This window comes from Oratosquilla oratoria, chromosome 9, assembly GCF_046742065.1.
Source record: "Oratosquilla oratoria isolate Oo_2021 chromosome 9, ASM4674206v1, whole genome shotgun sequence".
Lineage (NCBI taxonomy): Eukaryota > Metazoa > Arthropoda > Malacostraca > Stomatopoda > Squillidae > Oratosquilla > Oratosquilla oratoria.
This window is the reverse complement of record NC_134785.1, coordinates 67,434,222-67,459,952: the sequence shown is the minus strand read 5'-3', so window position 1 is coordinate 67,459,952 and position 25,731 is coordinate 67,434,222. Positions and strand designations below refer to the sequence as shown.

The 25,731-nt window shown below is 41.6% G+C and overlaps 2 protein-coding genes across 2 annotated transcripts; both read left to right on the top strand.

Moving 5' to 3' along the window:
• Window positions 1-943: 943 nt before the first annotated feature.
• Window positions 944-14,931, top strand: Arpc4 (Actin-related protein 2/3 complex, subunit 4). Its single transcript, XM_076190721.1, has 6 exons — window positions 944-1,034; window positions 5,444-5,562; window positions 7,589-7,741; window positions 8,015-8,069; window positions 12,833-13,003; window positions 13,109-14,931. The coding sequence occupies exons 1-6, from the start codon at window positions 1,032-1,034 to the stop codon at window positions 13,112-13,114; spliced, it is 507 nt and encodes a 168-aa protein (XP_076046836.1). The 5' UTR covers window positions 944-1,031; the 3' UTR covers window positions 13,115-14,931.
• Window positions 14,932-22,212: 7,281 nt separating this feature from the next.
• On the top strand, window positions 22,213-22,896 carry LOC143028098 (uncharacterized). The gene has a single exon (XM_076189736.1). The coding sequence runs from the start codon at window positions 22,213-22,215 to the stop codon at window positions 22,894-22,896; it is 684 nt and encodes a 227-aa protein (XP_076045851.1).
• The last annotated feature ends 2,835 nt before the right edge of the window (window positions 22,897-25,731 follow it).

Sequence of the window (25,731 nt, the reverse complement as noted above, 5' to 3'; positions counted from 1 at the left end):
AAAACAAAAAAACAGGGGCCCCACATACTGATTCCTGGGGTAATCCACTGGTTACTAGCCTCCACCCAATTTCCTGGTTGACCGTAGCATTTTGTCGCATGTGATTTTTCAACCCTTTCCAATAGACGCCCACTGATTCCAAAGGATTATTTTCAAAAGTCGTTGTAGTAGTGTCGAATATCAGGAAAAAATCCAGAAATATGACTTCCTTTAGAACATCACTCGAGCCTCCGTCCATACATCCAATCACCAATGCCTCTAATTTTTTAAATAGATTTATTGTAGTCGTTTTTCCTTTGGTAAATCCATGTTGATGAATATTTTCAAATATGAGTGGACAAGGTGCAAGGATGACCCGTCATTCAGGAGGTGCTAAGATAAGAGGGAGGGTGGAGGGGTGTGGAGTGTATTCAGGGATGGAATGGGTGGGAATGATTTTATGCCTTTTTATTTTTGGCTACCCCCCTTGTAAGGGGGAAAAAGCCTTGGTATATGTATGTATGTATGAGTTGTTACCAGCGACTCATGTAAATCATAACTAACTCCTCGTGTTCGTTGGCTTGTGTTTGACTACATAATATTGGCCAGCTATGTTGTTTGAGATATCTGTACAATTATTGTAATGTCAGATGTTTTGAGGAATTTGCGGTAGGAGATTGGATACACGAGCATATGCACGATAATGATAATTCTTTTGATTACCTTGCATCGTGCAGCTACAATAATGAAAAAAAACTATTTAGAGTAATACCCATTTTTTTTTACTTAGATAGAAATCTGAATTATATGAATCATTAGAAAGGATGGTTGTCCCGTTGCACGACATAAAGTTAAAAAAATTATATTTGTTACTTAAATGAATATTAGTATACAAAAACGCTATTTTCTATGGCCTATTCAGATAAATTAGAATAATATTGATAACGTTAAATATCCCGTGTCTCTTTGAGTGATAAAGTGGCAAGGGGTGGTGCGGCACCAGCAACAGCAAGTGTAACAACAATAGATCATAGGGATTAATAGCAAATACAATGGTATAGTAATATTTCGTCTGTAGTTTTATGTATCTCATATAATATTTAGGTTGACTTAGACTCATGTTTAAACCGTGTTTTGTAGGTGTGTAATAGCAAAATGCAAATATTGCCACTTTATTTATTTATATTTATTTAGAACTCTCCCAGATTAAAGATTTGGGACTGAAATGTTTTTGTGAGTTCACGACAAAAATTATGTAGAAATACAAAAACGTAAGATATAGTGATGCTCAAACTTAGATAAGTAAACATTACATTCCAACGAAATTAGTCATAATTCAGTCGGATAATTGAATCTTGATTTTTTTTGGGTGGTAATTAGTCATAATTTTCCCTCTTAAATCGGAGCCACAAATTAGTATGACTGTATGTATACTAATACTGGCCCAAAGGATATTACATTCTATTAATTCTTGGCAACTTGTTTTGGTGAATGTCTATATTTTTACATTTAACCATTTTAAGGTATGAATAATGAAACTTGAAATAATGAGGGTGACTGATTTAGTGATTAGTGATGATGCTTGTTCAATGTTGTATCAAGTTTCATGGTATTTATAAAGATGTTTGACAGTTTCACAGCTACAATTCTCTCCTAAATTATCAGCAATTTTCTGTCATTCTGAGTATTTGTAACCCCATAGCCATATGCAAGTACTAAGTACCACAAATTTATAGTAACATCAATAGTAAGATTTAGAAATGTATATATATCTATATGTGTATATATATATATATATATATATATACATGTATATATATATGTGTATATATATATATATGTATATATATATGTATATATATATATATATATATTTTTTTTTCTTGTGGAGGCTGTAGTGCAGAGTAGCACATCTACATGTCAAAGAAACTGCCAACTGCGGCCTTAATTGAGGTGGAGTGCATTGTTTTGTGCATTTGTCAACTCTTGGGTGACAAAACTGCTGGCATATTAAAAGGTTATAATAATAATAATAATAATGTTTATTTGGGAATAAATCAAACACATCAAATACAGATAAAGATTAAACACATAGTTCAAAGTTACAATTGCCAAGGATAACACGAAAAAGCATGTGAGCTTATTTCCATTGTGGTCCTCATTAGACTGTTATTCTACACAGACAACATATGTAGGGGTTAAGGGAACCAGAACAGGCAAAAGTAATACCAATTAGTACACATATTACACACAAACATTATTATTGATTTGTTGATACTACGAAAATGTTTGTAACATATAGAATTAAAACCAAAATTTGAGCACCAACATATTAAAGGAACATTGCTTATACATCAAGAACAACAAAAGAGTACTAAAAGGTACCAAAACAGTATGAGTGAGTACCATATCAGTGTAGCACCATTAGTGATATACTACATTATTCTAGTGCTGTAGCAGCAGATGTAGGACAATAGGAGTAATTATCATGAAAGGCATGTCACCAGACAAGCATATCAACAAAATAGTCAGAGAAACCTTCAATTTACTAAGGTCTATGAAAGTGGCTTTTGATTATGTGGATAAGGAAATGGTAAAGAAAATATTATTTACACTGATAAGACCAAGATTTGAGTATGCTGCAACACTATGGACACCCAGTACTAAAAAGAATATAAAAAAATTAGAAAGAATACAAAGAGCAACGACATAGATGGCACTGACACTCCAAATTGACATACGAACAAAGATTGTCCAAATTGGAACTACCAACCCTGGAACAAAGAAGAATAAGAGGAGATCTACTGACTATTTACAGAATTATGAAAGGGATGGAAGTCCTAGATAGAGATGATTTATTAAAGTGGGACAAAAGAAAAACAAGAGGATATGAAAAGAAACTCAAAAAGGATAGTTAGAGAAGAGATCTGAAAAAGAATAGCTTCCCACACAGAGCGGTGGATATTTGGAATAAATTGGATGAGGCAACAGTGTGTGCAAATGCTACTCAAGAATTTAAGAACAAACTTTATGCTGAAAGATACAGACGGGTCACTATGAGCATAGCTCCCTTTCCATATAATACAACTAGGTAAAAGTAAAGGTGGGTCCATCCCAGGATATGAGTAAATATCAAGTATTATGGGATAGAAGGTTGCAGGCCATGACAATTTGGGTCACATATTACTTAATTACAAAAAAAATCCTATACTTCAGGATGGAGTTGGCAATTACACATTAGTTTGAGCACCAGGAAGTGAATGTACATTATAATCTGTACCACCAAAAGTAGGGTACAGGTGACCAGTACTGGAATGAGTAAAACAACAAGGTGTAGGTAATCTATTCTGCACTACCCCCCCCCACACACACACACAAAATGCTTCTGATATTACTATTCATTTCCAGTACTTATATATGGTGCTCAAAATACTCAAAATGATAAGAGCTATCTGATGGTATTGAAAAGAATCATTATTAAATGCAAAAATGTGATACATGGATGAATTTTTTATTCAGTTACAGTGGAAAGGGAGTTGGGAGATAGGGTTGATGAAAGAGTATTGGGATGGTTTGGACACATGGAAAGAATGAGTGAAGAAAGATTAGTAAAAGAGGTGTGGAAGGAGTGAACATGAGGGCAACCAAGGATAAAATGGATGGGGTAAAAGGGGCATTTTGAAAGAGGGGAATGTCTGTTGAGGAAGGACAGGAGAAGACAGAAGATAAGGGTGAATGGAGAATGGGTTGTGTATGGATGATGCTGTGATGCATGAGAGGGATTGGGGTGAGGGAATATGTATGAAAAATAAATTGATACAGTCCAAAGGAATTTCTCCCTGTCTTCTCCATTTTTGTATGAGTGGATGAAGAGGGGGAGGTTGCTGATTTAATGAAGCAGCCTTGCTGTGGATGTGCTGTATCTTGTGACACTGCTTCTGACCCAGGAATGTGGGTGAGATGCAGGAATGACCCGTCATCCAGGAGGAGCCAAGATAAGAGGGAGGGAGGAAGTGAGGTGGATGAGAGTGGAGTATGTGGGGATGGAATGGGTGGGAGTGGATTTTATGCCTTTGTTTTTTGGCTAACTCCCTTATAAGGGGAGAAAAGCCTTTGGTATATGTATGTACATACCTTTTTATAAATTTGAAATAATAAAGTAGTCAAAGGCCAAGTACAGTACAGTGGTACCTCAGAATTCTAATGACCCAGTTTTGAATATGAACAATATTTTTCAAGAACATTTTGCCCAAGAAATAGAACTTTTCTTGCAGCTACGTGAACACAATAACAACTATATCATACAATACTGTATTCTACACATATGCTTTGATAAAAAGATAGTATCCTAATAGACTTAAGATACTTTCTTGGAATTAAGATATGAAAAATGTAGTAAATATAATTTCTAATGTATTGTACGTGTTACATTAACTTTCAAATTAAATCATAAAGAAAGAAATAGTTTGGAACTCCACTTCTTTAGAACTTGAACAGTCTTCTGGAACAAATTAAGTTTAAGTCCTGAGGTACCTTTGTATAAAGTTTGCTATCCAGTTTGACCTCTCCATATACTGTTTGTGAATTTTTCTGCTTCATGGAACACATCACAATATCCTTCATGGCTGCCTTATGAGGATAAGTTTTTTCTTAACTCTTTTGAAGGCTAAACTTTTGTAAGTCATGACAAATGCTATTTAGCAAAATCTGCTTCTTTTAGCAAATTTTGTTTACATTAGGAGTTTTTTACAGAAACTTTTGAGTTTGCTGTATAGAAAATACAAAACTAAGGGAATTAATTATATCAAGCTTGTCTATCTATATACCAATGGCTTTTTTCCCCTTACAAGGAAGGTAGCCAAGTAAAAAGGCACATTGAGGTGCTGTATAAGTCATGCACATGATGCATGCTTTTGTCCAAATTGGTGATACAATGAAGCAAGTTCCCCATGCATTCACCCTAATGTGAGCAAGGGAAAAGTAGTTATAAGTTGACACTAATGTGAGTGGGATGGCCAAAGGCATGCCTTAACAGGCTATCTCCCTTATATTAGTGTAAAGATAGATGGATAGAATTATATTGAATTTCGACTTTAACACATTATCTCGAGTAACACTGAGCATTATGAAAATTTTAGACCTATACAGCTGAGTATTATATATAAAGAAAATTACACATACTGTATATTTGCTTACTTTATTATTATTAGAATACATGGTAATAACTTAATCTTTAAATGTATAAGACTGAAGGATTAATCTCATGTCACTGATACTGTAGCAGATATGCTGCTATAGATATTAATTAAAAAATTATGATACTTGCAATAAATTTGTTTAAAAGGATTGCAGTGTAGAGTTGTGGAAGTTATTGTAGATACCTTCTCATTATTTTTCAGGCAGTTGTATGTATTTAGAAATATAATAACCTATAGTTTACTTAAAGATATTTTTATTATCACAGTCTGCCACGCTACGACCGTACCTGAGTGCTGTCCGGCACACACTTTCAGCTGCTATGTGTCTTCAAAACTTCAATTCTCAAGTTGTGGAACGACACAACAAACCAGAGGTGGAAGTTAGGTGAGGTTTATGGTCATATTTTGGAGAGTATGAATCCATAATGCTGTGACAGGTGAGGGATTTTAAGGCTATGTTTCATCTTTGAAATGGTGTTAAAATTGTTTGAAAACTGTTCTGACCCATTTATTTTACTGTCACATGCAATAAAACACCTATTATTCAGTATTGTCAAATTTTATTGTGTTTGGCCGGTGGGTCACTGAACTTAAATATACTAAAGGCTTTTTCCACTTTACAAGGGAGATAGCCAAAAGCCAAAGGCATAAAATCCACTCCCACCCATTTCACCCCCACATACTTCACTCCCATTACCCCTCTCTCTCCCTCATATCTTGGCTCCTCCTGGATGACGGTTCATCCCTGCATCTTGCCCACTGCCCGGTCAGAAGCAGTGTCACAAGACAGAGTATATCCACAGCAAGACTGCTTCATTAAATTAGCAACCCCCCTCTCTGTCCCCTCGTGCAGAAATGAAGAAAATGGGGAGAGATCCCTTTGGGCTGTGTCAATTTATTTCTCTCACATACTCCTTCAACCCCCCCCCCCCATCCCCTACCCACTCCCTGTCGTGCATCACAGCATCATCCATACACCACCATTCTCCATTCACCCCTATCTTCTGTTTTCTCCTGTCCTTCCTCAATGGACATTCCCCTTTTTCCCAATGCCCGTTTTACCCCCATCCATCCATCTCATCCTTGGTCGCCCCCTCATGTTCACTCCTACCTCTGCCTTCCACACCTCATTTACTGATCTTTCTTCATTCATTCTTTCCATGTATCCAAACCATCCTAATACTCTTTCATCAACCCTATCTCCTAACTCCCTTTCCACTCTGTTCTCCTCACCTCGTTTCTCACTCTATCCAGCCTAGTAACCCCTATCATACTTCTCAAGCATTTCATCTCAAATACATTCAAACTCCTCTCTTCCTCTCTTATATTCCATGTTTCTGCCCCATATAATGCTGTTGGCACAATCACTCTTACCTGGTTCTCTTACCTGGTGGGCTTCCCATCCACATCCAGCTTATGATGTAGGCAAGGAAGCCACACTCTGCTGATACGCCAGCCCATAATTCTACACATGACCTTTATATATTAATTGCAACTGGCTGGATAGTGTATCATAAGCAGCAACATTGCATGGAGCTGTGTCAAGGTGTCCTTCATATATTCTTCCAAATGGGTCACTGAACTTGAATAATAGTATTTGTTGCATCAGGTTAACAACAACATTACAGTAGGAAGCAATGGTACTGGGACCCTCACATAGATCTCTTTATGAAAAAAAAAAAAGTTTTCTGTGTAGTTTTAGTGGTGGTGTGAAGCCCTGTGAGATAGGTGTCAGATAGAATCATCTTTCTACCACACATCCTGAAACCCATCAACATTCTCATTCCCAAAGGTTAAACTTGGTCTCGACTCAAAATCTTGAAGTGGCTCCTGCTCCTGTCTTCTAGCAGTTGTGACATAGGCAGTGACACAGAAACATTAATACAACAAACAAACAAACAAAAAAATCCCTGACTAATACAACAACAAAAAAGCACTGACTAATACATTATATATTTATATAAATATATATATATTTATATACATATATATATATATATATATACATATATATACATACATACATACATACATACATACATACATACACATATATATATATATATATATATATATATATATATATAGATATATATATATATATATATATATATATATATATGTAATCATGTTCTTGGATACAATTTTCTCATGTTCTTGATCCATGCATATCTGTTGGAAATATCAACACAAGGGAATCATCAAATGACAAAAAGGATCAGATTGGCAAGTGATGTTGGTAATACTGCACTGAAGTATAATTTTGAATATTCACTGGTATACATCCAGAGCCCAAATAGTTACTCAGTCTTGTACTTTCTAAACCTAGGTGACATAGCTCTAACTTTGACATTTGGATCCCAGAATTTTTTTACATAACGTGGTTGTGCTTAATTCCTTTGTTTTCACAGATCCAGTAAAGAACTACTGATGACTCCAGTGGTTGTGAGTCGAAATGAGAAGGAGCGAGTTTTGATTGAACCGTCCATCAACTCCATTAGAGTTTCTATTGCCATCAAACAAGCAGATGAAATTGAAAGAATTTTGTGCCACAAATTTATGAGGTTTGTACTTTCCTTCCTCCTCCACCACCTCCTCCTCTTGGTTTAACAATTTGAACTCCCCTTCTCCCTGGAGGCTAAAATGGTGCCACCTTAAGGAGGACTTTTTGAATTAGAGAATTTAATGTAATATGCCCTTACTACAAACTTGCCTGCTTGGCAGGATTTGAATTAATCACCAAACTTCTGTCAGAAGTAGTAGGGCTTTACCCCATTTAACCATTGAGCAACCCTCTTATATTATATTTTATACTGTGATGCTAATTTTTGTTTCAGGTTCATGATGATGCGTGCAGAAAATTTCATTATTCTCAGGAGAAAACCAGTTGAGGTAACTTTTGTTGTCCTTTTAAATGTGTCACAGTTGATTTAGAAGGAGTCATAATGCTGCTTGAGTCCAGATGTTACTACATACATATACCAAAGGCTTATTCCTCTTTTCAAGGGAGGTAGCCAAAGTCAAAGGCATAAATCCACTCCCAGTCCCACCCATTTCATCTCCACATACTCATATCATTCATATGTACTCCCTCGACCCCCACCCATCTACATACAAATACCGATGGCTATTTCCCCATTACAAGAGAGTTAGAAAAAAAACCCTCTTCCACACACACACACACACACACACACACACACACACACACACACACACACACACACACACACACACACACACACACACACACACACACACACACACACACACACACACACACACACACACACACACACACACACACACCTATCAACCTCTCATGGCGCTGTGGTTAGAGCTCTGGCCTGCCACTACGGAGGTCCGGGTTCGACTCTCGCCCGGGGCTGAAATAATATCAGTATCGCAGCGCTGAGGGGTGTTACTCCAACTCTCGTGGGCGGGGAGTTGGGGGTGTGTGTGTGTGCAAGGTCATAGCATTACCCATAGATCGGACCTACGAGCTCTGAGCTCTCTTCCAGGAGGGAAATAGCTGTCGATCACGAGTCCAACACGTGATCCAAAGACCAAGTGAACACACACACACACACACACACACACACACACACACACACACACACACACACACACAAAACACACACACACACACACACACACACACAAAACACACACACACACAAAACACACACACACACAAAACACACACACACACAAAACACACACACACACAAAACACACACACACACAAAACACACACACACACAAAATACACACACACACACCATTCCATCCCCACATACTCCACTCCCATTCACCCCCCCCCCCACCTCCCTCCCTCTTATCTTGGCTCCTCCTAGATGACGTGTCATCCCTGCATCTTGCCCACTGTCCTGGGGCAGAAGCAGTGTAGCAAGACAGCACAGAAATACATATATTCACCAAAAGGCCCATTCAGAGCATGCACCCACCCTACATCATCCCACACCTATTCAGAATCCCAATTGTTGTCTCTCCCATCTTAACTCCACATGGATGAAAGGTCATCCTTGGTCCCTGACCACTGCTTAGGTCAGAGTCAATGCAGTAAGACAGCACTTGTACAGCAAGGCCTAGTTAACCTCCATCAGTCCATTTCATTCTCAGGCTTCCCATAAGTTCCCTCAGTCCAACTTTGCATTCCACATTCTTTTTGCAAGTCTTTTTTGACTTATTCTTTCCATATGCTTAAACCATACCAATATTCTTTAATCAGCCTTATCTGCTAGCTGTCTTTTCATCCCCCACTCTCTGTCACCCCTACATTTCTCTCTGTCCATCCTGTTACAAATTGGAGGAGGAGAAAAGGGTCACCACTGTTATAAATTGGACCAGTAGAGAAAATATTTAAGATTTATTTTTATTTATTTATTTTGATTTAGATTTCCAGGTTCAGAAAAGTGAGTTCGTTTTAAAATTTTATTTACACAACAATACAACAAAAGCACTTTTGTAACAAAATTTTATCACAATTTAAGTATTTAACTTTAATATAACTTAAAATCAGAAGACAAGAAAATCACATGAGATAATAATAACCCCAAAAAAAAAAAAAAAAAAACGGTTTCGTGAAAAATTCAGAGGGAGAAAACAAAAGTAATAAAAGATCACGCATGGGAAATTAATTGATTGGTAAAAGCCTATTTGACACACCAACATTCAAAAAACCCAAAAGGTGACCTACAAACTGTGTAATGTGGATTAACAAAAAGGTAATTAAAGATCGCTCATGGGAACTAAAAGTGGTAAAAGCCTATTTGACACACCAACATTCAAAAGGTGACTTACAAACCTAAATACAAATTGTGTAATGTGGAACAAAAGGTGGGGGAAAACAAGATAATTAAAGATCACGCACGGGAACAAATAGGAAAATGCCCGATTGACACACCTAATTCAAAATCCCAAAAGGTGACCTACAAATCTAATAAAAAACCCACACCATACAAAGGACATAATGTGGATAACGAAAAGATGGGAGAAAACAAAAGTAATTAAAGATCACGCATGGGAACGAATATTTGGTAAAAGCCTATTTGATACACCAACATTCAAAATCCCAAAAGGTGACCTACCAATCTAATAAAACCCCCACACCAGACATAGGATGTATTTACTATAAAAACCACTACATACCTTGTGAGAAAAAAAAAATCTCCAACAAGGAGACAGAATAGCTGGCTCTCAACTTGAATGAGATGAGGAAAAGAAAGCAAGAGAGAGATTTGATGCCTCTCTTTTAAAGGGCTTGTCAGTTGACCTGATGGGTCATTGGAACCAAAGGCCGAAGGGAACTTCAAAAAGGATTTTTTTTTCTATACCATTCTGAATAAAATCATAGAAGCCTAACCCACTTACACAACCTTAAATTACACACACAAGAATATTATGCATGTAATAATAGAAACCTTAATACTAACACAAAGAATTTAATACACAAATTCAAGTACATTGCAGCATACTCATATGGTAACTGTGTTACAAAAACAAGTTATTGGAAATTGGTTACATTACATAAAATAAAAATGGTAAAATACAAAGAAAAGAAACATAAGCAAAAAAAAAAATACAACTTCGCAAATTTGCGCCCCAGTGCTAACGGCCACGGTGTACTTGACCTGAGGGCAAAGCCAACAAAAGATAGCCGCTGATCTGACTATGTTGACCTTTAGTAAGTGTCAAACTGGTCTACACAGCTGACCAATAAAGGGAGGGGGGTAAAAGCGGTGTGCTTGCAGACAACTACGATCACCAAGAGAAAGAAATGAAGCACATGAACATTTGTGACAATCCTCATAACCCCCATCATACTATCTAAACACAGGTAGACTTTTCCTTTCTGTGTCTTTTAAATTCCAAGTCTCTGCTTTATACAATGTCAATAGCACAATCTCCTCATGGTACAATTTTCTATTTGTGATCATACCCTTTTCATTCCCTCCAGGCATCTATTTACTTTCCTTGGTCTATAATTCACCTCTACCCCCTCTCCTCCATTCTCTGTTACATGTGACCCTATATAGTTAAAGCTGCTCACCCACCCCTCCATTTACTGCTGACCTTTTTGCCATCCTTGGCCCCAGACATCTTATTCACAATTCCTCTGACTCACAAAATGCCTTTGTAGCACTCTCCCCTTTCGATTCCCACCTCCCGCTAATACACAAAATCCACTTGTAGATCATCCAATTCTCTACCTACAATAAATCTGTATCATTTGTATATTGCCACTCCATACTGGCATCCCAAACAACAAATGAGTGGACAAGGTAGCTCAAATAACTGCATCATTCCCCTTTGATACCCTCACCCCACTGCCTGCAACAGGTTAATCTCCTGCCCTCTTGATTCACAATACCAGGTATCTTTATACTAAGGGCTTTTTACTTCCCTTGTACATATAAAAGCCTTTGGTATATGTACAATGGAAGTAGCCAGTCAAGGCACACACCCACTCCCAACCACCACCCTTGTTTCTCTCTCATCTTCGCTTCATGTGGATGAGGGTTCATCCCTGTCCCTTGCCCACTGCCTGGGTCAGAAGTAGGGCCACTTCACTTATATGATGAAGTGGCCATGGAGGACCCTTACACAATACTAAATATATTGTAAAAATGCTTGAAGGAACAATCCACAAACCACCTAAGGACAGTCAGCCCATATAATCCATGGTTCTCCCACCACCAGTGTAGCCAACAGTCACTAGTATGCTCTAGAACAGGGCCTTCTTATTATCACATGAGATTCACCATGGTCATGGATCATGAGATCCAAGACTGGTGAATCACATGGCCCTCTCATAATTAGAAATGATCCTTTTACCTGCTCATGTGGTACTCCTCTTACAGTACCAAGTCAAAGCATACACACACCCTACACTTATCCCACACCTTATACCCATTGGTTTCCCCTCCTCTTAGACAAAGGGTCATACCTGCCCTCTGCAACACTGGTCAGGTCACTGGCAGTGCAGCAAGACAGCACTTCTACAGTAGGGCACAGCAGCTGGACCTGGTTCACTCCCAACTGCTTCATTACATGGCAACCCCTCTTCACTTAGAATAATACTTGTAGCAGTCAAGAACATCCTTTTGGGCTATATTATTACAACTATTTATCTATTTATATGCCAAAGTCTCATACAATGTCTCGTACAATAGGATTTCTCCCCGTCCTCTCATTTTATGCAATGGGGGGACGGAGAGGGGGGGGTCGCCGATTTAATGAAGCGGCCTTGCTGTGGATGTGCTGTGTCTTACAACACTTCTTCTGACCCAGGGCAGTGGACAAGGTGCAGGGATGACCCGTCATTCAGGAGGTGCTAAGATAAGAGGGAGGGTGGAGGGGTGTGGAGTGTATTCAGGGATGGAATGGGTGGGAATGATTTTGTGCCTTTTTCTTTTTGGCTACCCCCCTTGTAAGGGGGAAGAAGCCTTGGTATATGTATGTATGTATATGCCAAAGGCTTTTTTCACCCTTAAAAGGGAGGTAGTAGTAGTAATAATAATAATGATGATGATGTCCATGTGGCTGTAAGTCTGCTTCACATGGTGGTGGTGTGATGATGATTATGTATGGGATGTAAAAACATGCTTCAGGTTCATTATTTTGTTTTATTGCAGGGATATGACATCAGTTTCCTGATCACCAACTTCCACACAGAACAAATGTTTAAGCACAAGTTGGTAGACTTTGTGATTCATTTCATGGAGGAGATTGATAAAGAAATTTCTGAAATGAAACTTGCTGTCAATGCAAGAGCTAGGGAATGTGCCATGGCATATTTGAAAAAGGTGACTGTCATTTCATATTTAACTCTCTCTTGTTGAAATATGAGTATTAGTATTTTTTGTATGCCTTAATTGCAAAGCAATGACACTTTTTTTTTTCCTCTACAGTTTTAATCCATCAGATGAACAGAATCGTTGCTCACTCTTTGCCTATAGTTGAAGAAGCATTTAGGCATTGTATAATATTGTTGTAGACTGGGAATTGTTGTCAGAACTGTGAGCAGGAACAGCAAGATGAATCATCAAGATATCAGGATTTGAAATCAGTTTAAATCCTAGGTCTGATCAGTTTGATCCTAGAGAGGTGTACACTTGAGGGCTATGGTAGTGACTCCTGTTGCAGTGGTTTCATTGTGATGCCCAACTAGTCAACCAGCCAGCCAGCCAGTTCATGAAGTATCATTCCTATAAAGCCCCAAGGGGTGGGTGTAAGGCCTTTGCCAGGATAAGTTGTTTTATTGTGAAATGAGAATGTCTGTACCACATTGACCATTTGAATTGTAGAATAGTTGAACATTGTCATAATTTGATATTCATCATTGACCCTTCAGAAGAAGAAATGTGTAACAACTTTTTACTAAGTTGCATCCTAATTTTTTGTGTGATGGTGGCGTAAATCTTGTCACTGTCCTATTTTCTCATGTGATCCTTGTCTATTCTCTTTTCAGACATGTTGAATACAATTTTCTTTTCTGTCTCAAACCACTAGATTTCATTTGTCACCTGTGTTACTGATTCATTCAAATTATTATTATTATTATTTTTTTTTTTTATTATCTATCTCGTCAGATTCCTTTAGAGGGCTATGGTTCCCTTTTTCACTTTACCTTATTCTCTTATCTCTCTTTCACTCTGTGTGTGCGTGTGTGTTTTTATCACAGGATGTGAGGAAAGCTTCAGGCCCTTATGGGAACTCAAACTAGATACTTGAAGAATGCAGTGGACAATAGATAAAATTCATTCTGATTGTGTGTTTATTTAAGGAAATAGTTTCACAGGATTAGAAGTGAGGTAATGTTCCTATTCATAATGTAATAAGTGATACCATTGAATTCTGGACCAACATGATAGTGAAATTGTGTGAAAGACTTATGAAAGACCAGTGGGTTCAATTATGTGAAGAGATGAATATTTTGTCAGTCTCTTCAGCTTTAGATCCATAAGAGCCTCCAAGTGTATTATGCTTTTACTTAAGAGAAGGTGGAGGTGGATTGTGTGTACCAAACCAAGAGGAGGCCTTCAACAAAGTACCTCCTCATTGCCTTTTAAGGAAATTAGAGCATGTTGGAGATTGAAGAGGTCAACAACTTGAATGGATAAAAAAAGTTCCTGAAGGGCAGGAAGAGGATGATGCAAACAAAGGGTAAGATTTAAGGGTGGAAAGTAGTGATTAATGGAGTGCCACAAAGATTGATACCGACCTTTTTTTTTTTTTTTTTTTAACTCGCAGCCACCTGTAATGTTTCTTATCTCGGTTAATACCATGATGGAAGGTACAATGTACACTAACATGTTTGCAGATGATGTAGAGATCATGAGAAGAACGAGATATTTGGAGCACTTGGGTTTTAGCAGAAAGACCTCACCAACCCCACTTGACGCAAGAGTGGAAAACGAAACTCAATGTAAAAAATTGTTGGGAAGAGAAGAAATCACAAGGGCAAAAAAGGGAAAGATCTGGTAGTAAGTGGTAATTTTGTCATCAAACTAACATATCAGTAAGGTTGTGGGAGAGATATATAAATTGCTGAAGAACATAAAGGGCATACAAGTTCCGCTACATAGATAAAAGAGATAATGAAATAGCAAGTCTAATCCACCCTAGATTAGATTATATAGTAGTGGTATGGTCCCTGCACAAAGCTTGAAAAAATACAAAGGGCACTGACCACATGGTTTCAGCCTTGCAAATAAATTGTATACAAAGAAATTTTTAAGTGCTGAACCTGTTACTGTAAAGGGAACAAAGAGAGAGGAGACTTGTTGACATCAGCCCAGCTGAGAAATCACTCCTAAGAAAAGTAAGAACCAACAGTTGTGTTTGTATTCGAGCCATCACCCTGCATTAAAATGGTACCAACACAGTAGTTGTAACCACAGACTCAAATTGCCCCAAATGCTACCACCTACATAGAGAGCACAGAGCATTCTCGCCACCAAGAATCTGAGTGACTTATGGACCAATCTTGTGGCTATTGCCAGATATATGTATATATATATTGTTTTTCCTTGTGCTTGTAAGATTGTCCAAAATTTCTTTTGAATGGTTCATTAACCTACCCATAATTTGTAAGTTAGCCAACCCCTCAGTCCATCAATGTAAAGAGTATTACTTTAAAGGTAACCAGTGAATAGTGTGTCAGTAATGAGGTTTTTTTTTTTTCTAAGGTAATGAATGTGAATGAAATAGAGATCTGTTGCTGCTTCTGAAGTGGACCTATGTCATGTATGGCGAATTAGGCTTGGGAAACTCTTGGTGACAGCTCTTACATGACATGTACACACACACACACACACACACTTTTCCTTTCATTTTTTCAATCAACTATTGTTAAGATTTTTGTAACCATTAGTGTAACAATAAAAGAAGCTATTGATTTGTTGTTTGTATCGCATATTATATATGAGAAATGGCAACATGTGGAGACCACAAAAGAAGCTGTTGCAGAAAAAGCAAAATCAAAAAGCAGTCCTGTAATCACCAAGATCAAGCTTCAACCTGCTGCCCGTTGCACCGATTTCACACAACTTTCCTCGCCATCATTGTAATCTTCGTCATCATTATTATTGTAATCAACATCGTCATTATCATCAACATCAACCATTATTGTTGTTGGGTATATCAACCAGTATGCTCGGATCATGTGCAGAACTCGTGATCGACTGGTTTTATACCCCCGGGTGATAAATCACACTATTATCCCTTCTGCCTTTTCTTTTTGGGAACCCGTAGTGGCCTGTTCACAGGTGGTGGAATGAGCTGGGGAATTAAGGGATGGGCCAGGAGTAAGATGAGGGTGGAATCAGAATTGGGGTAGTGATGCGTGATTTCTAATCAAATGGTATCAAAAGTGGGGCTCAATCTACATGGGGTGGGAGATTATTCCAATCTTGGATGCTGTGGAGGAAAAATAAGCAATTAAAAATAGTGTTTCATTAGTATGTGAATCATTTTATGTTGTGACTTCCCCTAGCTGTTCGTGTATTTGTTGGGTGTAAGATTCTTTGTTTATATCAACTAATTTGATTTTGTACATCATTTGTTCTGTGTAATCGTCTTGTTTCAAGTTTAATGTTTTGCTTTAACCTACTGACTGATGTAATATGTCTAATCACGTCTGGTCAATCTTTCTGCTTTATTTTGTGTGAATCCCAGATGGTGTTTACAAGCAATAATTTTGATATTTGCGTTGCATCTACTGAGCTAGGCCTACGTGACACAAGGCAGCTTGCAAGGTAGTTTCCACAAATATTTTATCACGTTTTACATAGACTTGTTTGAATTTCAAGTAAATGAAAGGAAAGGAACAACAGACTTCAAAGATGAACGTAAATATAAATTAACGTAAACAGATTAGAAACATCATTATGTTCAAAGCTCAAATTAGTTTACTGAAAATATTGTTGAAATGGCAGCAGCCAATATAGTTTGGGTCGTACATTTGGCACCACTGTATGAACTTAACATTTTTATATAGGTAACCTGCGTATCATTTAAAACACGTGTATCTATCTATTAACTTGTGTCATATATGCATTATGATATAAAGAGATAGATAAACGTGTGTCAATCTGGATTTAATTCTTACGCTAATTTGCACGATGGCTGCTGAGGTAGTGCGGGAATTACTGTAACCATCTCCACATTGTCTGTTTCTCATTGTGCACCGCATTTGTGTAAATACTTAAATCCAATCTACCTAGGCAGAAGGAACACGAAGACACTCAACATATTGTGCGATCAAATCACTGTTAATATCTTCAGTGAGAGAACACAAACATCACAAAACTGTGTCTTTGTAAGGTTGGGTTTACAGTATGTATGAACGTAACATGATTTATTTCCTTTTTCGTGTGTGTATTTCATTGGATTTTTGTATTTCATTGGATTTTTTCAACTTTGGATTTAAGAATGTAAATAGAAGAGTAGGGGTCCCAGTTTTACCTTTTGAAGTATAGGGATACCAAATGAAATGTGACCACAATTCTTTGAAAGCTTGTGATTGATTCCTCTTTTAGATTTTCAAAAGTTGACCAGGGTAAAACGACATATGGGGTAATAAGCGAAGCGGAAAACTAGGATGTGTGAGTATGACGAAGGAACAAGACAAAGCAGCAACACCGTCGTCCTTACCTTAAAGGTCAGGGTGCAGCAGATGAAGTATTTTTTTCTAAACCACCCACTGCGTTTTATAAAAGGTTTTGTAAAATATCACAGTCGGTTCCACCATCGTAATAGTCATATTTTGGTTAAGATATGTGTTTATAACGGCGGATTTCCGAAGATCCCCCGAAACGCTCAGTCATTCATCACGCATCGGCGGAACATTTGTCAAATATTGCGTACATGCTTGCGGTTTCTATTGGGTAATGTCGTAGAATTTAATTGGATCAAAAGAAGAGAAGTTAGTGGAGTTATTTCATTATCCGCCAAGCCATATACTGTATGTTTGAGCCCATAATACGACGCCAGACGTCAAAAGATTATCAGGAAATGACTGAACATGCCAAAGTTGACCTTGACAATGGTGATGAAACTGGAATGTCCTACCATAGTAGGGAAGAAAGTGGGGAGGAACAGGATCAGGAAGAGGAAAAACAGGGATAGAGGACAAAAAGAATAGGAAAAGCTGACTGTCATGTCTAGGGATAGGCTAGACCTAAAGCGGGAATAGATCATCTTATTCCTAATGTTAACCTAATCAATGAATTGATGCTGTGGCCATGGGGCTAACCATGACTTTAGTCATACACCCCCACCCCCCCTGGCCGGGCCAGGGAAGTGGGTGGGTAAGGGGGTCTGGGGGTAACTATAAGCCTTGTGCTAGTCATGACAACCTCAAACTCATGTCACTTAGGCATAGGTCAACAACACTGGCTATAAATTGGAAGTGTTGGGACAGTTATATTGTCTGTCGACTCAGGGCCGAGGCATGTTATTTGTGTCGGCCGCCGTGTACATTTTGTGAATCTGCACAGATGAATATTCGTTAAAATGTGCAGCACCAATAATGACTTCGTCAATGGGCGCACAGATGACAAATCCATTAGACATGCACATATTATGAACCTAGCCTTACCTAACCTTTCTTACGAATCTTCATAATGTGTGTATGCCAAATGGATTCGTTATGAATTTACCATACCCACCCGGTGATGAAAAGCAATTCTCATGTGGAAGGATTAGGATGGCAGGAATCATATGCTTGCCCTTGAATCCCCCCCCCTCCCACATGCCTGAACAATTTGCTAATTGTGTTTTTGAAACAGTTGTCGTGGCCTTTGACTACCTCTCTAGGCAAGTTATTCCATTCATTAACTACTAGTTATGAAAAAAGTGCTTCCGGATGTTGAGGTTGCAGTGTTGCTTCTCGGTTCTGAATGGATCTCTCATTGTGCGATCATTAAGTTGTAAAAAGACGTTTCGGTCGAGTCCCTCCATTCCGTACATGGTTTTGTGCACTCTAATGAAGTCACTCTTCAATCTTATATATATATAAGTACCTAGTTGTATTTTACGGGAAGGGGAGCTATGCTCGTGGTGTCCTGTCTTCATAACTTATTTTATATAAACTGTTTTTAAATTCATGTATTGTTTTTGCACACACCACTTTTTTCATCTAACTTGTTCCAAATGTCTATTACTCTGTGAGGAAACCTGTTCTTTTTCAGATCTCTTCTATAGCTGTGTTTGTTGATTTTCTTTCCGTGTCCTCTTGTATTTCTATCACCCCATTTTATTAGATCCTCTCTATCAATAGTTTCTATGCCTTTCACGATTCTATAAATAGTTATCAAATTTCCTCTCTCTCTTCTTTGCTCTAATGTATGTAGCTCAAGTTTTGCTAGTCTCTCTTCATATGATAGTTTTGAGAGTGTTGGTGCCAATTTTGTAATTGCTCTTTGTATTCTTTCAAGTTTTGTTATACATTTTCTTTTGGTACTTGGTGACCACATCGTCGCTGCATATTCCAATCTTAGTCTTATCAAAGTGATTAGTATTTTCTTCACCATTTCAGCAGAATCAGAGGAGGGATTTAGGAAGTTAGTGACAGAGTTTGAGAAGGTGTATGAAAGGAGGAAGTTGAAGATAAATGGTAAAAGTATGGTGATGAGATGTACAAAAGGACAGAGTGGCAGCAGGCTGGAAGTAAATATTAAGGGAGAAAGACTGGAGGAAGTGGATAGTTTTAGATCCTTGGGCGGGAGTGTGACAGGAAAGGGAGAAGTGGGGGTGGAGGTAGAATGTAGATTGAGAGAAGCGAGTAAATGCCTTGGTGGATTGAAAAGTGTAATGAAAAATAGACATCTGGGAATGGATGCTAAAAGAAGAGTGTATGAAGGAGTTATTGTGCCAACAGCACTGTACGAGGCAGAAACATGGAACATTAGAGGGGAAGGGAGAAGGATTTTGAATGTGTTTGAGATGAAATGCCTGAGAAGTATGATAGGGGTTACTAGGCTAGATAGAGTGAGAAATGAGGAGATTAGGAGGAGAACAGGGGTGGAAAGGGAGTTGGGAGATAGGGTTGATGAAAGAGGTTGATGATGGTTTGGACACATGGAAAGAATGAGTGAAGAAAGATTAGTAAAAGAGGTGTGGAAAGAGTGAACATGAGGGGGCGTCCCAGGATGAGATTGATGGATGGGGTAAAAAGGGCATTGGGAAAGAGGGGAATTTCTGTTGAGGAGGGATGGGAGAGGGCAGAAGATAGGGGTGAATGGAGAATGGTTGTGTATGGATGATGCATGAGGGGGAGTGGATGGGGGGTAAGGGAGTATGTATAAGAAGTAAATTGACGCAATCCAAGGGGATTTCTCCCTGTCTTCTCCTTTTCTGCATGAGGGGACGGAGAGGGGGTGTCACCGAATTGATAAAGCGGCCTTGCTGTGGATGTGCTGTGTCTTGCGACACTGCTTCTAACCCAGGGCAGTGGACAAGATGGATGGATGACCCGTCATCCAGGAGGTGCCAAGATAAGAGGGAGGTAGGAGGGTAGAGGGGAGTGGAGTATGTAGGGGATGGAATGGGTGAGTGGTTTCTATGCCTTTGTCTTTTGGCTACCTCCCGTGTAAGGGGGGAAATCCTTTGGTGTATGTACGTATATAAGAAAATTGTGATGGGACATCGTGATCGCGGTATGACAGCGGAGGTGTTACCTTCCCTCCCACGTCTGGATTCATTAATGAGAGTACGCATGCGTGAAATCGTCGAAGTCGCGGAAAGGGCTGGGGACATGCATCCGTAGGACTACGTTGCCGGTGTTGCGGTCAGCGACCTGCCACCTCCACCCTTCTCGACCCCTCACCTTGCCAAGGTAGCAGCAAAGCGCCAGCCTGGCGGACAGGCAAAAACCCGCCGAGAGCAGTCTAGACGTGCGCGCAAGCAGTGTACAGTTTACGGGGATTCTGAGTGCCCAAGCGGGCGCCAGTGCAAGGCGTTTGCAGCGACATGCAGTTGCCAGAAGGGGCACTTCTGGCGCCTGTGCCCAGCCCTCACTCCTCAGGGCAGCATTTGTCCCCCCGCCCGACGTTCAGACCCCTTCCCCACCTCCAGTACTGTGATCGTTGGAAGGGTGGAGACGGCGGCTTCGCTGCCCGTGATGATCAACTGGTTACGCCCCCACGCCACATGCTCCTACACAGCGGTGCCGTACACCGGGGGGAAAGTATCGGTGGCGGGCCGTTCACTCCTGGGGAACCTCGGTGTATCCCAACATCAGCTCCAAGCTGCCCCCCCCATGTCAGTCATCCACTTTGCTGGGGGCAATATGTGCATCCTGGGATGCATCACATGTCGGCTCTCTGTGGGGCCTGCCTCAACCACAGAGCACATCTACATAGGTGTAGGGGTGCAACGGTTGTACTTCTCACTCCAAGCATGCAAGGCCCTACATCTGGTCCATTCCACCTTCCCGCGCCCACTAGCGCCCACCGGTATATGTGCTGTGGAACCATAAGGCGCCCCGAAAGCCCCGTCGCGACCGGAATCGCCACCGTACGAGCTCGTGGAAGAGAACGTTGATCGCCTAGAGCAGTGGTTCTTAATCTTTTCTAGTGCCCGTACCCCTTGATATGTCAGAAAAAATCTCGTACCCCATCCAATACAAATACGATGCATACATATGAAAAGGATTAGTGATATAAACCTTCCTTTGCTTTCTCGTTGTAAATATACAGTGGCATGCACTGGCTATCATGTCTCGTACCCCCAGGTTAAGGTTACGTACCCCTTGGTAGGGTACAGGTACCCCTGGTTAAGAATCACTGGCCTAGAGAGATGGATTTTGGAGCACTGGGGCCACCGTGTTTGGCGTGGGGCGCACGCCGCTTCCAGAAATGAGTGGCCCACCACACCACATCCATCTACGGCCTGATTTCAGCCCCCACACGGTCCCACTCTACTTCTTTGGCGAAGTTCGACGACAATTGGACGACGATGTCGACAAGGGCGTCATCGAGGCTATGCCCGCCGGCGAACACACCGAGTGGTGCTCCAAGATGGCGGCGTTGCCGAAAAAAGACGGAAAGCCCGTCGTACGGTCGACCTTCAGCGCCTAAACCGCGTAAGTCTGAGGGAGACACACCACACTAAGCCGCTCTTTGACCTCATCACCAGTGTGCATAAGCACTCGTTAAAGATCGTGGCGAATGCGTACGCGGGCTACCACCCTTGGCGAAGAGAGCCGTAAACTCACGACATTCATTACCCCAGGGGGCGTTACCGGTACTGCCACACCCCCACGGGTCACTGCTTGTCGTAGGACGCTTTCACTAAACACTTCGACGCCTTTTGGCACACATAAGACTTCCTCCATAGAGAATGGTGTCACTCTACGGCCCGAGAAGTTCCTCTTCTGCAAAAGGAGCGTCACCTTCGCCGGCTACCTCCTGGTCTGGGAAGGTTACTAGCCAAGCACCCTGACCGACGCGCGGTCATGGTTTAGCCTTGTCAACCAGGTCACGCCTTTTCTGAGACGGTTGCCCCTGTCATGGAACCCTTCATAGAACTGCTGAAGAATCCGGGTGGTAAGAGAGTACACTGGGATACGCAGTTGGAAGCGCTCTTCACTCCCGCGCTAAAGACACTATTGGACGACTGGCGGCCGAGGGATTGCACTCCCACAATACTTTCCGCCTCACGGCAGCCCTACAGCCGCCATAGTATCAGCTTCGTTATCTTGCAGCAGTACTGCGGGTGCGTATCAGAAAAGTCGCTGTTATGCTGCCCTGAAGGATGGAAGCTTGTGCTTTTTGGTAGCCAACATTTTACAGCGGCCGGGAAGAACTACAGCACCCTTGAGGGGGAGGCACTCGCCATCGCCTGGAGCCTGAAGAAGGCACGCCTCTTCCTCCTGGGCTGTAAGAACCTCAGTTTCGTTACAGACCACAAGGCCCTTACTAGATTTTTCGGGGACAAGGAGCTGAAGGAAAAGACACTTATGTTCTCCTTCCGTATCAAGTACCTAAAGGGCGACGCCATCTGCGCGGCGGACACCTTGTCGCACTACCCGGTCCTGTCATGTGAACCAAAGGAATCGGACGAAGAGGACGGCGAACTGGTATATGCGGCCATATCCGCCACCGAGGAGGAGGTAGTGTGTGTTGTGGACCTCCGTCAGGTGGAGGAGGAGGAGGCCACACGGGACGAGGAATATCGGCTCTTGTGGGAGTGAGTGGCCAACGACGGCTGAGCCGAGCGAAAGGACCAGGAGCCACTCGCTCTCCGTCCATACTTCAGGATGCGACGGCACCTCTCCTGCCAGGGGAACATCGTCCTGTACACCTGTGAGGAGAAACACCCGCGGCTGGTGGTCACCCTCAGGCGGACTATCCTCGCCAACCTCCACGCGGGACACCAGGGGAAAGACTCGATGCCGCGCAGAGTGAGGCAGTCTGCCTACTGGTCTGGGACTGGCGCGGAAGTGAAGCAGAAGAGGCGCCAATGTACTGTTTCCAATAACCCCCCCCCATTCCAACAGGTTGTGGCGGACCTGCTCCAGCTAGGCGGCCACACCTACATCGCCTTCACTGACAGGCTCTCGGGGTGGCTCGAAGTGGAGCACCTGCCGGTGGATGTCATTAGCGAACGCCTCATCAAAGTATTTCGGCGATAGTTCAGACGTTTCGGCATCCTAGAGGAGCTGCCCTGCGACGGGGGTACGAACCTTCCCAGCCAGGAATCCAGAGACTTCTTAAGCGCCTGGCGTATGCGAATGAGGGCCTTGTCTGCACATTACCACCAGTCCAACGGCCGTGCAGAAATGACTGTCAAGTGTGCCAAGAGACTGCTACGCGGGAACACCGCTAGGAACGGCTCCCTGGACACCGACGTTGTTGCAGGGGCCATCTTGCAGTATTTTAATAACCCCCCACCCCCGGCAGGGTTCCGAGGCCTCCCCTGGCCAACTGTTCACAGGCCGTCAACTGCGGGACACTGTGACTGTACCCGTCGACACCACTTTACGTGGTGAGCAAGCGTTGGGCGTGGCAGCTGCGGGAACGGGAACGAGCCTTATCCCGCTCTGGGTGCAGTGCAGCCGTTCAGGATGACCAGACGGCCCACACCCTCGAATCCCTCACACCCGGCCAACGCACCCTCATCCAGAACCCTAGTGATGGCCTCTGGGACCGTGCGGACACTGTCCTGGAAAACGCTGCGCCCAGACAGTACTTGGTGCGGCTAGACGGCAACGGGCGCGCCTCTCTCCGGAACAGGCGCCACCTATGCCTCCTAATGCGTGAGCCGTGCATCCAGGGGCCTGGCAACGGGGTAGCCGTTATACCCGACCCAACCCCGCCCACCTTAGGAAGGCCCCGGCGTGCCAGACGGGCACCTCGTCACCTGTTCGACGATGTGTTGGGCTACGCCACACTGAATGCCACTCACCCATATAGCGCCGGTTCAATGTTTATCTGACTTCTTTCCTCCCTTTGTGTGTGTTCACTTTGACAGGCCCTATGTTAGTTTTATCATTGTTTTGTCATTACACCGCCCGCTGCGGGCGTTTTATGTAACGGGGTGGGGGGCAGTGTAGGGGTGTATGGAAACCCACCTCCCTCCGATCACCTCATGACTCACAAATCACTCACGGCATCACAAGGCAGTCGTAGACAAGCCATGGTAGGGGTTAGATGTCCTATTGCATCTCAGTAACTAGGCAGTTATAGGCAATTCACTCAAAGAATCTCGGTCGATCCTGCGTTTTCGCTTGGCAACCCTGCTCACCCTTCGCTACGATGCAACTCACGAACTTTTTCTTATATACGTATTTCAGTTTCCGATCTGAGTATCATTCTTCCGACCATATACATTGGTACAACCGTATTCAAAGACTCAAGAAGACAATGAATATGAGATGATGAAAGCCGTAAACTAATCGAGATCGAAAAACCTTGAGCGGTATGTACTCAGTCATGTTCAATTTTGACTCATGAGATTGATTGGGGTGGAGAGTGGGAGGCAGCAAGACGCTGTGCTTCCCGCCACCCGTCCAGTATAAAAAAAAATCATATAAACCTTTCATTTTCTCTTTTATGTGTAACCTTATGGGATATGTGAAAGCACAGTCATATTCATGATTATTTCATATCACAGAAGACATGTTAAATTTTACAACCAGCCTCATAATGACTGGACACAACGATAATAAGTAAAATGCTGTATAAACATTAAAATTATATTCCTTATATTATACTCGCTATAATTACTTTCTTTGTACTATCAAGATGGAAAGCTTTGAAATAGGTGCACAAGGATGTACATGAAATTCGTGTAGCTCGTATAGTCACTGAGCTAAGTGAAGAAATATGAAAATATTTTAAGGAGGTTTGAGGTTTCAGCCAGCTCAGCGGAGGAAAGATGAACAGGGCTGCCAACCGAAAACGCAGGATCGACTGAGATTCTTTGAGTGAATTGCCTATAGTCTCCCAATAAATATCTGAATACACAACACCTTTCTCCAAATCCCACATATAATAATAATACATATACCAAGGGTTTTCCCACTTACCAGAGAGGTAGCCAAAGTCAAAAGGCATAAAACCACTCCCAACCATTTCATCCCCACCCACTCCACTCTCATTCACCATCCCTCCCTCCCCGTTTTCATGGATCTTCCTGGATGACTGGTCATCCCTGTATCTCGCCCATTACCCTGTGTCAAAAGCAACGTAGCAAGACGTGGCACAACCATTGCAAGGCCGTTTCATCATCGACCTCACTCCTCTCTGTCCCCTCATGCAGAAAAAGAGAAGACGGGGAGGTATCCCTTCGGGTTCCGTCCAAATATCATTAACATAACTTCCTAACACCCCACCCGCCACCCACTCCCTTTCATGCACCACATCATCCATATACAATCATTCTCCACTCCCCTATCTTCTGTCTTCTCCCCTCCTATCAACAGACATCCCCCCTCTTTCACAACACCCCTTTTACCCATCCATCCATCTCATCCCAATACTCTTTCATCAACCCTACCTTCCAACTCCTTTTCCATTCATGCTCT

Bases quoted from the DNA above. Each gene is read 5' to 3' on its own strand.
- Arpc4 (XM_076190721.1), top strand. The intron at 5,563-7,588 runs GTGAGGTTTATG...TTGTTTTCACAG, and splicing joins AAACCAGAGGTGGAAGTTAG to ATCCAGTAAAGAACTACTGA. The intron at 7,742-8,014 runs GTTTGTACTTTC...TTTTTGTTTCAG, and splicing joins TTGTGCCACAAATTTATGAG to GTTCATGATGATGCGTGCAG.
- LOC143028098 (XM_076189736.1), top strand. From the start codon at position 22,213: ATGGAACCCTTCATAGAACTGCTGAAGAATCCGGGTGGTAAGAGAGTA.